At 46.9% G+C, this 12326-nt stretch overlaps 1 protein-coding gene across 2 annotated transcripts in view; it reads left to right on the top strand.

Annotated features, from left to right (window-relative positions):
- Positions 1-1204: 1204 nt before the first annotated feature.
- Positions 1205-12326, top strand: part of PDLIM1 (PDZ and LIM domain 1) — a 45788-nt gene continuing 34666 nt past the window's right edge. The window contains exon 1 of one of the 2 annotated variants that reach the window (XR_004346217.1): positions 1205-1425. Coding sequence is in view for 1 of the 2 variants with exons in the window: in XM_032608457.1 (XP_032464348.1) it covers positions 1330-1425 (96 nt within the window). In the remaining variant the exon portion in view is untranslated. The remainder of the gene's footprint in view (positions 1426-12326) is intronic. The other variant, XM_032608457.1, reaches the window with a different exon arrangement.

Raw genomic sequence — 12326 nt, 5'->3', positions numbered from 1 at the left:
AAATAAGTGAAATATTGAGTATGTCAGATGGTGATAAATACAATGGGAAAATAAAAGCAGAGGAAGGTGACAGGGTGTTCTAGAGAGGAGGTTTTAAATAGGGCTTTCAGAGATGGCCTAACTGAGATGATGACATCTGAACAAAGGGCGAGCCTTAGGATGTCTGGGAGAAAAGCATTCCAGAGGCCCTGACGCAAAGCCTTTGAGGCAGAAGCAACAGGCCAGTGTGGGCTGGGAGCAGCACAAGGAGATGAGATCAGAGAGGGAGTTGGGGCCATTCTGTGGGTGGCCCTACAAGCATTTTAGGCATTACAGCTTTACTCAGAGGGAAGTGGGGGACCCAGTAGACAAGGAGATGTGGTCTGATCTGGCGAGGAGAACGTACTCCAGGGGGAGGGGGGCAGAGCCCAGTTAGGAGGCTAGTGGCAAGTCAGCAACCCAGGTCTTTGTACTCAACCCAGTTCCCTTTCCACGCACTTGGCCCGCCTCAAACTTGAGGTGTGAATTGTTGGGAAGGGCAGAACCTACAGTGAATCCAGCCAGGGGGAAAGGTTTCTAGGAAGGTGTTTAAGTTCACTTACAACTTCGTACGTTGGTCTCATTCGCACTAGAAAAGTTCCAGTGTGCGGTTTTAACACGGGGAGCCTGGGCGACCGTCCAGTTACACCACGGACAAGCTGTGTGGCTTCTGGCAGGTCTTCTAACCTCTGGCCGACCCAGCTAATTCATCTGTAAAATGGAGCTATAAATGCCCTGACTGCTTCATATTTTCAAACGATATCACTCGAAAGCACCTTTGAAACATCGTTGTCGTTTACAATAAAACAAATGTGAAAATGGAGCTGACCTCAAAGGGATGACTTTGTACAGCACTTCCAAACTCTTTCAAAAGCGCCAACCTTTGTCTCCTTCGAGGTCGCCGGAACCTACTCGCCCCTCACCTAGCGCCCGCGGCGGGGCTGGGAGTACAGCCGGGCGGCGGCTGGCGCGGGAGGGAGGTGGCGCTGGGGGCCGGGGCGGGGCTGCTGAGATCCCGAGCCCCCCGAGCTGACCCCAGGCTCTTTCTGCCCGACTCTTGGCCAGGCCCTGTGCGGGCGCCGGGGCGGGGGTCAGCTGCGGGCCGCGGGCGGGAGGACAGGCGTGGCAGAAGGCCGCGACGCGGCCTGGGCGGAGCCGCCCCCGCCCTCCTCCCGCCCAGCTCCCGCCCGCCCCAGGCTCCCCGGGCCCGCGCCACGCTCTCTTTCTCCGACAGCTGCCTGGGAGCGCAGCGCGCCGCTCTGCGTCCTAACCCGTCTGTCCTCGGGAGTCGCCGACCGCCGTCGCCGCGCCATGACCACGCAGCAAATAGCGCTCCAGGGCCCGGGACCGTGGGGCTTCCGCCTCGTGGGGGGCAAGGACTTCGAGCAGCCTCTCGCCATTTCCCGGGTAAGAGCAGCCTGGGACGCGCGGGGAGCGGGGCCATCCCGGGCTGGGGAGCGGCGTGACCCAGAGGGGAGCTGGGGCGGCCAGGGCGCCGCGGGCGCTGTCGGAGACGGCGGCTTCCGGAGCCCGGGACGGAGCCGGGGCGGCCGGCGCAGCCAGGTGCGCCAGGTGCGCCGAGCGCTTTCCGCGCACCTCGGGCCCGCAACCCCCGCCGCGCTTGCCGGACGCCGCGCTCCCAGGCGAGCCAGCCAGGTGCGGAGCATCACTTACCGCGTCCGCGGGACAGAAAGGCGCAGTTTTCGTGCCTTCGCTCCGGGAGCGTGGCCGGCGCGTGGACGCGCTTTGTCCGCGGGTGAAAGGCTCAGGGTCCCCGCAGATCCCGCACGCTGGGAGGTATCGCTTCCCCGTTCTAAACAAGCCGCAGAGCGGCGGAAAGCAGTTTGGAAGTAGCAGGAACCACCTGGAAAGTGAGGTGGAGAGGATGGGAAGTTTACTGGGGCGGGGGCGGGGAGGGCGAATGAAGTTAAACGCAACAATCGAAACAATTAGTTTCTCACTCTTTGGACTTGATCCACGGCCAGGTTTTACTTCTCTAATGTCTTTTGGAGAAATGGCGGGATTTTGGAAACAGACCAACCCGTATAAACCCTCTTGGACATTCCACTACTTCGCGGGAGATGGCCGTGCCATATTTCTGCCTGGCATTTCGGGATTACCAACTGATCGGACCTTTTCCCCCATAAATAGGGCTTCGGTGGGGTTCCCACCTTATGTGTTTGTCTGGGGGAAGTTGGTGCTTGAAAAATTCTCAGAGGGTCCTCATCTGTTTGGAAGGGCCCAGGTTCAATCGGAGACGACCAGGTCCATCATCCCCAAATAAAGCGGAAGCCCGAGGGAGACCCAGACTCACTGTTTGGAGGCCCAGGCTTTGGTCATCTTGCTAAAGGCAAGGTTGATGTCCCACTGAGAGTTGCCACATTCAATGTGCCACCAAAAGGCGGGCAAGAAAATTCTTTTGAATGAAAAAAGGGAGCGCAAACACTCTCTGGTACCCAGCTTTTATAGGCCTATCATTCCATTCTTGGGCTCATCTGCTTGCTGAAGATGACCCTAGACCTGCCTCCCCGGCCATCTGAACCTTCCTCCTTTTTGTTAGAGGGGGAGGGTGGAGAGGGAAGGGGAATATCCCTATGGGTCTTTTTGACTTAGGTGCTTGCCTCCAGCCCCCGAAAGAATATGGTGGGAGGCGCAGGAGGAAAAGAATTGGGGCTTCCTCTTTGGCTTCTCTCCAGCCACAGTCCTACCCACATTTCCTTGCAGGTGGGCCCTAGTGTAGTCATGTCTTCTCTGACCATCCCACTCCCAAAAGGGGCAGGTGCTTCAGTTCTTAGGCCCTGTCTTCCACCTGCTGTCCCCAGGGGACAACTTCGATTATTCTTGCAGGTACATGCTGTCTTCCCAGCCACCAGCCAGATTCCTCAAGTGCAGAAACTGTGCCTTCCCCAAATCTGGACCCCTGCCCCCAAGGCTGGCACCGAGCTGAACCTGGCTGTGCCCAGTAAATCTTTGCAGGCTTATTAATAAATGCTTATCCAGGGAAGGCACATTTAGACTCGCTTACCTCATAGTCCATTTGTCCCCACTCTTTGTGTCTATAATTAACCTGTCAGCCGGCTCAGCTTCTGAATTTATGTATGACATGAAACCCTTTCTTAAGAACTGGAGAATATGGCTTCCTCCAAGGAGCCGGAGCTGGAGCTGGAGGGACAGAGTGGGGGTGATTAAAAAAAAAAAGAATTGAGAATATATTGGCCATCTATTAAAAGGGCAATTACTGCCTGCCATTTTAGCTGGTTTTAAAAGACTTAATGCAAGTGGCCCTGTGCAGGAATGATGGTATGGGGTGGAAAACACAATACTGTGAATTCTTTAGTTTGTACCCTCATCCGTTTGTTTATTTTTTTATTAGCACATGTCTCATGAGCATATAGCATATTCTAGAAACTATACAGCAAAGCCCTGGAGTCCCAGAAATGAAGAAGACATGGCTCCACTCTCAAGGTGTTCATGGTTTAGTGAGGGAAGCTAATCTTTATAACGCCCTGGGTTGTGCTTTAATTGAAAAGTGAAAGTGACTCAGGAGGTGACATTCTCTTGCTGACAGTAATTTACCTGTTTATTCATCTCATTATTCCCACATGGAAAAAACATGGGCCTCCTAACTTCCTGGGAATGGGAAAGTCATTGTCGTAAAGGGTCCCTGAGGTAGCTGTCTGAGATCTGGTATAGGTCTGATTTTTGCTTCTTACTTGAGCTGTACCTGGGGTGAGTCTTCTACTGTCTGTGGCTGCCTTTTTGATCTCTGCAACGGGGCTAACTCCAGCCATTGGCTGTGAGTTAAGGTATGTGAGATTGCTCTGTAAGCAGTGCACAGTAGTGAGGAGGTGTGAGCATCTGCAGAGTTATGCACACGTTCTGGTTGGTAGGTGTGCTAGATTCATCATTCGGGGCAGATACACTTTGGTATGGTTTTGTATATGCAGACTTTGAGTCTCCACACCAAAGCAAACCATAAAATTAGGCTGGGAAAGGAGTGCCTTTTATTTAAATGGCTATGTTTGCTTTCCCTTGCATGAATTATTCTGGTATTGGCTTCATTCTTTTGTCAAACTACTAAAGCTCCTGGATATAACTCTGTAATCTTGTGTACTTGAAATTATTTTTTTCTTTTTTAACTTTATTGTGAAATTAAAAAGTCATAAACTAAAAATGCACAGCAAATGCTTATAAAGACCTGTAGAGTTACCACCCAGGTCAAGAAATAGAACATTACCAGGACCTCAGCAGCTCACTAACCTACCTCCTTGTTTTTAGCCAGTTTCTGAACAGAAACAAACAGAACACATTTGTGTGTGTGTGAATAGCTGCTTTTGTTCCTCAATATTTTCATCTTTGTTATTGTGATACACTTAAAAAATTTCAACCCAGCTCTCCAACTGTGAATGGACATAAACTATCTTTCTTCCTTTTACCAGTTTCTCATTTAAGCCTCTACCTTGGACTCCCTGAAGTCCTCCTTGGACTCCTGACACATTTGCAATTGTCCTCTGAGATTTTTTTTCTCTGTCAGTTCCTGCTCCAGGTCTACAGTTGTCTATCTCCTTGAGTTGTGGTATGTTTTTTTTTTTTCCCCATGTCAATTTCTTATTTCCTCTAGTTGCTTTCCATGGAAGTCTTCAGAGAATCCACAGCCAGGCCAAAATTGCTGCGGAGTTTATGTTGACCGTTTTTCCTCTCCCAGCAACTGACAAAAGGCAGGAAGGGGCGGGGCCAGAGATAAGGCGATGCTCTTGGTGGGAGGAGTTGCTCATTTGCCTCTTGAGTCCTGGGGAAGCCTTTGCTAAGAGCCTCTGGTTTTCGCTCAAGTATCCTAAGGAGTGTTTAATAATGGATACTCTGTAGTCACAGGGTCTTTTCTGACTTTAAAGAGTGTCATTTCCAGACTCAAGTAGGCTTGCATCATGTCCTTAAGGTTGAAAGAGCAGGGCTTATCTGTCAGATTGTGAAAAGTGAGAATTGTCCATAAAGGCTCATTATGCATTAATGGCCCTTGCTCTGTACTCCCTCATTCTGTGAAATTGATCACCTGGGAAATATTAGCTGCTCCAGCTGATCTAAGGAGAGGAGGAAGAGGATGAATTACAGGGAATGGCTTGGAAGTGAATGCTTGAGCCTACTGGCATGAAATTCACCAAGCCATGTTATGTCCCTTTGACCAGAGACCCTGCCCCTTACCTAAAATCCTGGATGCCAACCTTGCTGGCTTGTCTTTGAGGAGGAGAGAGTGGAGAATGGTGTTAAGGTATTGCAACAGGGCAGATAATTGAGAGGACGTTATCCTTTAACCCCTGAGATCACTCTCCTACGCTGATCAGGACCGGGGAAAGCACCAGAACTGCTCTTGTGCTGGGACTAGTTAGGAGTGGCTTCCAAGCTATGCTCATTCCCTAGGCCGTACCTTGCCATTGCTCCCTGGAGGAGAGGAAAATGAGTATTCTTTGCCTTTTACAGGGGAGAAGCTCAGTGCCCATAGGTTAGGTAATTTGTTTGAATTTACAAATTTTTTCAATGAATGAACTACTTCTTTGTAAAGGAAAAGGTAAAGGCTCATTTAAAAATGAGCAAAAGGCTATGTCAGAAAATGAATTTTTAAAGGATGATTTGACTTCCAGTATGTCTCAGAGGAGAGCCTGAAGAAGCTTCCAGAACTTCTGTATGGTGCCTGGTAGAGTGTCCAGGGCAGGAACTCAGGCTGAACTCCAGTCCTGAACACCACACTGGGTGACCCCAGGTACGTCACGTGCCTTCTCTGGGGCTCAATTCTCTGTAAAGATAAATAAAATAATAAATAAGTAAACCAGTGGTTTTGTACCCTTTGAATATGAGGGCCCCCCTTTTTTTTATTGTTAAAAAGTGTCCCAACCTCTCATATGACATTAATTGTACCTTCAACCACCAGTTGATGAGAAAGTGTAATATGAATTCAGAAATGTTTTCAGATGAATTTGGGTTGTGTTATTCATCTGTGAATATCTATGCCCAAATGACTCTTATGTTAATCACAAGAGCCTCCATTTACACTTGGAAGATTTGTGTGAGACTATTTATTTGATTGGCTTGCAGCAATGACCATAGTTAAACTGTATATGACTTTTTATATGCCAGGCAGTGTTCTAAGAGCTTAACATAGTCTTTCAGTAATCGTCACAAGTATCTTGTGAGGTAGATACAATTAAGATACCCATTTTATAGATGAAAAAACTGAGCCATGGAAACATTAGGTACTTTGCCCTTGTCATACAGTAGTGAGTGGATAGAACTGGAATTTGGCTGAGCGGTCTGGCTTCAAAGCCCATAGCCTTAACCTCTATGTCATAATAATGTTTTAACAGTAGCTAACATGTTTTGAATGGCTGCTCTGTGTTAGGTGTCCACTTGCATTATCTTCTTCTGTACTCCCCACAACCCACGACACAGGGACACAGGACACACAATACATACAGTAAATTGAAGAGCTGGGATTTGAAGCCAGACAGATTGACTCCCAGGCCAGCTTCAACCACAGTATTCTGCCCCCTGATAAGCTGTAACTGTCAATATTTCATTGATAATAATATTACGCAGCACCCAGGTCTGAGAAGTGCTAATGGCGGGGCAGTCATCAACATGAGGGGTAGGACTCTCCGGGGCTCCTCACCCCAGAGGCCCTCATGCCCATGGGGGTTGGCTGGGTTGGCCTCAGCCTGAGTGCCCCTGGAGCTCAGAGCATCCTAGAGGGCAGCACCTCCCCTTCCTGTTTCTCCTGAAAAGCTAGAAGCCGTGGCCCCACCTGGGAGAACTGACAGACCAGCCACAGGATTCCATGGCCGTGTGGGCAGGGAAGAACAGAAGGGCCGAGGAATTGGATGCTTTGCCAGAGAAAAGCCTCTGTAGGTGGCCAGGAGGGGATTTGGGGGCAGTTTTTATGGCAAATGAAGATGACCAGGGAGAGGACAGATCCACCTTGCCCAGCCAAGGATGGGCCTGCAAAGTGGCGGCCAAGCCAAGTCCAGAACAAAATATACCCATGAAAACCTCAGACGAGAAAGGTAATTTCTGTATGGCACTTAGCACCCTGTGTGACTGTTATTAGCACTGACGTGGGTGACGTGGAGAGCTCATCTGTGACTGAGGTCCGTGGTGTATTTTCATACGTGTAGTACACTGCCTTCTCAGTAAATGCCATAAACATGAAAAACACCTTTCCGAAGAACACTCTGGTCTTGTAGGAGGCCAGGTTCTTGATCAAGGACTCGGCCTAATTTTAATAGATATGACTACTCACGTCTGTCAGATAAGAAGATAGGACGCAGGTATGACCTATATAGGATAAAGTTGTCAAATGCATACAGATAAATAAAATTCAGGTGATGCAGCAATGATTTACATCCATTTCTTTAAAAAATCATATAAAAAATAAAAAAATACTTACACTTCCACAGCTGAACGTGATCAGACCCTATGACCCAACAATTCTCCTAGTTAACTGCTCAATAGAAATGTGTCCACATGGCACCAAAAGACATGTCAAGAATCGTCAAAGCAGCACTATTCACGATAGCCCCAAACTCGGAACAGTTCAAATGTCTAACAACAGTGGAATGGAGAAATAAATGGTGGTATATAAAAATGTATTTATAAACATATAAATAATGATATGAAACACTGCAGCCATGAGAATGAAGGAATTACAACCACGCACAATGACATAGATCAGACAGGCAGACATGTGATGTTGAGAGAAAGAAGGCAGACACGAAGCATAAATACCACATCATTGCAATTATATAAGATTAATCAGGCAAAATTAATCTATAGTGTTAAAGGCTGGGATCACAGTAACCTTTGCCAGGAGGTTAGTGATGGGAAGGAGGCACGAGGGGCCTTTGGAAGTTCAGGTAATGTTCTGTTTCTTTATTTGGTGCTGATTCCATGGGTGCGCTTTCTTTGTGAGAATCCATCCAGCTGTTTATTTACAATTCGTGTCCTTTTCTGTATGTGTGTTATGCCTCAATAAAAAACTTACATAACAACCCTTGTGCTTATTATAAAAGATCAAATAATATAAAAATGTGGACAGTGCAAGGTAAAAGCCTTCCAACACCTTTCCCCAATCTTACTTCTCAGAGGTAAACACTGTTTAACAGTTTGCTGCAAAACTTTTCAGACATTTTTCCATTCGTGTAGCATTTTTAAAAATCAAATTACCATGTCATGGTGAACTATTTGGATGTCACTGCTTTGTACTTTCTGCCTTATTTTTAACGCAGCAAATCAAGAATTAAAGCCATCTTGATGTCATGGGAAAATGAAGTCTCGGTATCAGCCTGATCTAGGTTTAAACCTTGTCTTGTCCCTATATTAGCTGTATGTCCTCAGGCAGGGTTAAACGCCTCTGAAACCTCAGTGCTCTCATTTGTAAAGCGGGAATAATAGTCCTTGTCTTCAAAGGTTGTAGTGAGGATTATGATGATGTCTAGAGAGAGCTTAGCACTATGGCTAACACATAGAAGGTGTCAGGATACAGTGGTACTATTAAAAAAATATATTAGTGGTAGCTACTGTGTATTGAATGCTTATTATGGGCCAGACATTGTCCTAAACTCTACAAATGAAACCTCATTTAATCCAGCAACAAATGAGGTTGACCCTATTATAAATTTTATTTGATAAATGAGGAAACTGAAGCAATGGAGAGTGTAACTGCCCAAGGTTATGTGTTTAGTGAATGGTTAGGATTTGGGTTATGGGTGGTTGTTATTGGGGCTGTTTAAAAGCACACGGGATTCACTGGGACTTGTATCGGGACCTTTGAGAGACTGATGACTTCTTGATCAATTAGTCAAAGTATTCTACTTTGCTATCTGCTTTTTAATTATATTCCTACCTAAGAAATGATGGTTGGTCTTTCAGACTAAGAGCAATAAGTCTCCTTGATCGGCCACCCCTTAGCGTTAATAGCTTCCTTTTGCAGCGAGTGCGAAGTGAAGCTGGATTACGGCATAGCTCAGCTACTTGGACCTGAACTACTTCATTGCCTCATTTTCTTAAGAAAATGGTTATGGAGTAACCAAGAACATTTTGAAACATTCTTGGGGTTTTCAAGCCAACTGCATAAGCTCATACAGCTTCTGTTTCTATAATGTGGCTTCAAAGTCTGTGCCGTAGCCTGGGCCCACAAACAAACTTGAGTCAGAAGTCTGACTAAGGAGAGTTCAAATTACGCATCTAAGTGGCATACTGCAGGAGCGGGGCTCTGCTTTGTCATCCAGCTCAGAGTCCTTTAAATTTATACCTAAATAGGGACTTCCCTGGTGGCGCAGTGGTTAAGAACCCGCCTGCCAATGCAGGGGACATGGGTTCGAGCCCTGGTCTGGGAAGATCCCACATGCCGCGGAGCAACGAAGCCGGTGCACCACATCTACTGAGCCTGTGCTCTAGAGCCCGCTAAGCCACAAATACTGAGCTCGCATGCCACAACTGCTGAAGCCCATGCACCTAGATCCTGTGCTCCGCAACAAGAGAAGCCACCGCAATGAGAAGCCTGCGCACCGCAATGAAGAGTAGGCCCTGCCCGCCGCGACTAGAGAAAGCCCGCACGCAGCAACGAAGACCCAATGCAGCCAAAAATAAATAAAAATTTTAAAAACATTTATACCTAAATACTTGGACACAGCCATTAGTTTGAAGGAGGTTGTCCCTAAAGGTGCATGGCACTGAGATTGAACGTGAATTCCAAATTTCTTTATTGCAGTCTTGTTTGTATAATGTTAAAAATTATTGTTATCATTATTTAATATTAATACACCCAACTTGTAAGGTGATTTATAGCACCAAAATACATGGCTACAAAATTTCAAACAAAAGAACACACTCCATAAGATGTAACAAAAAATTGGGGTCTTCCCTGGTGGCGCAGTGGTTCAGAATCTGCCTGCCAATGCAGGGGACATGGGTTCGAGCCCTGGTCCAGGAGGATCCCACATGCCGCGGAGCAACTAAGCCCGTGCGCCACAACTACTGAGCCTGCGCTCTAGAGCCCGCGAGCCACAACTACTGAGCCCGTGTACCACAACTGCTGAAGCCTGTGCGCCTGGAGCCTGTGCTCCGCAATGGGAGAAGCTACCACAATTAGAAGCCCTCAGCAACTAGAGAAAGCCCACGCACAGCCACGGAAGACGCAACGCAGCCATCAATCAATAAATTAAAAATTTGGAACACAGAAGAAGAGATGTGCCAGGACCTTTCAATGAGGTGGTTTCTGTAATTGCATACTACATTTAGCTGTAAGTTTTCTGGTGGAGGCAAAATAGGAACCATGTTAAGTTATTTAGGCATCTGGAATGAAATAACTTCTGCAGTACTCCATTTGCATTCAAGGATGTTGACCAGTGTTGTAGGGGATTTTTTTTTTTCTTTGTTTTGGTAAGAGATAGGAAAATACTATTCTAATGGATGTTTCTTTTTTTTTTTTTTTTTTTTTTTGGCCTCGCCCCACGGACGGCATGTGGGATCTTAGTTCCTACCGGGGATGGAACCCCTACCCGCTGCAGTGGAAGCGCAGAGTCTTAACCACTGGGCCTTCAGGGAAGTCCCTGGATGTTTCTTTTAAGGGCCTTTTATGCATTTTAATAGAATGTAAGCCTTGAAGTTGTCTCTGGAGGCGCTGAGATCTTAGATTCTACGTATTTTTTGTTTACCTGGTTAACTTCGTTCAGGGAGACCTTTGGGGGAAAAAGGCTGGTCAGCATCTCCCTTGATGTTTCCAAACCTAGTGAGCATCAGAATCTTCCGGGAAGCTTTAAAAAATAAAGATTCCTGGGTCACACTGTGTAGACCAGGGGTCCCCAACCCCCGGTCCTCAGACCAGTATCTGTCTGCAGTCTGATAGGAACCGGGCCGCACAGCAGGATGTGAGCCTCATCTGCCGCTCCCCATCGCTCGCATTACTGCCCGCATTACTGCCCGAACCAACCCCGCCCACCCCGTCTGTGGAAAAATTGTCTTCCACGAAACCGGTCCCTGGTGCCAAAAAGGTTGGGGACCGATGGTGTAGACTCCCCTCAGTAGATCTGAAGTGGGATGTAGAGATCTATTTATATATATTTTTAAAACCTGAGAGGATCTGACGACCAACTTGTTTGGGAACCATTGCTTCATCCTTGCCAATGTCAGTTTCCCCCTGCGTTATTGGCGAGCTAGGTCAATTTCTGGTCTGAAGTTTAGATGCCAGTTCCAAGGGTCAAGGTTAACAACATTCTGTGAACATTCAGGAAATTGACCTGTATTCCTGTCTGCAGAATAAAGTCAGAGAACCTTTGAACAGGGACAGTTTTTCCCTTGGGGGTGTGGGGTGAGGCTGCTTCAGAACTGTTTAAACTGTTTGACAAGTATTTGGTTAAAACCCCCATCTCTGTCAAAAGAGTGGCAATACAATTTATCATCCAGACTGAAACACACTGTTGAAAATGAAATGGGGTGCTTTTGATAATTAAGCTGGGAAAATCTGTTACCATCCTGGGCAAACCAGGGTGTCTTGTAGTCCTAGTCATAAAACATTTCTGCATATAATTTTTTAACTAAGTCAGTGGTCACAAGCACATTTGCATGAAGGGGTTCGGAGACAACATAAAAGAGTTTTGACTCAAGGGTGAGGTAGTGGAAAAATTAACAGCTGCAAGAAAGATGCTAAATGGCAGCTGGTCCCAGGTTTCTGTGTTGGGGGCAGTAGAGCACGGTGAGAACTGACAAAATGGAGAGTGTCTGCCTCAGCTAAAGGGGGCAGAGTAATTTAAATTTTGAAAAGCCAAGATTGTAGACTGGATTCATTTCATGGGCCTCCTCCAGCTTTCAATCTTGAGCTTAGGGAGTTAAAGGAACCCAATCTGGCTGTCAATCAAACACGTAATTTTAAGTAGAAATGCCTTTGGACAAGTCCTCTAGGGGAAGCCAGCCTCAGAATGGCTGTCCTAGAGGCTGAATTGTCGACCCCTCGAATGGGTCTGCTTCTCTCAACTGCCATTAGGGAATATCTGACAAATACAGTCACCTTAATCTCAACAGGGCTAGGGCTCATTGGTTGTTTCTTGGCAGCAACTGGGCAGTTGAGTCAGAGGCTATGTTTAAACTCCTTTGTTGTTCCCCATTGTTTTCCAGATAAAGTACAGTCTTGTTAAAAAGAAAATGACAGAACCCTTACAGCCTGGTCTATTTTTACATCTCCAGACTCCTCCCCTTCCTCTCCCTTCACTTCCTGTGTTTTATCTGTGCCAGTGCACGTGCTATTCCAGTAAATTGCCATGCTC

This window comes from Phocoena sinus, chromosome 16, assembly GCF_008692025.1.
Source record: "Phocoena sinus isolate mPhoSin1 chromosome 16, mPhoSin1.pri, whole genome shotgun sequence".
In the NCBI taxonomy this organism is placed as follows: Eukaryota; Metazoa; Chordata; class Mammalia; order Artiodactyla; family Phocoenidae; genus Phocoena; species Phocoena sinus.
Note: the sequence above shows the minus strand (reverse complement) of the source record. Positions and strands in the feature narration are given on the sequence as shown.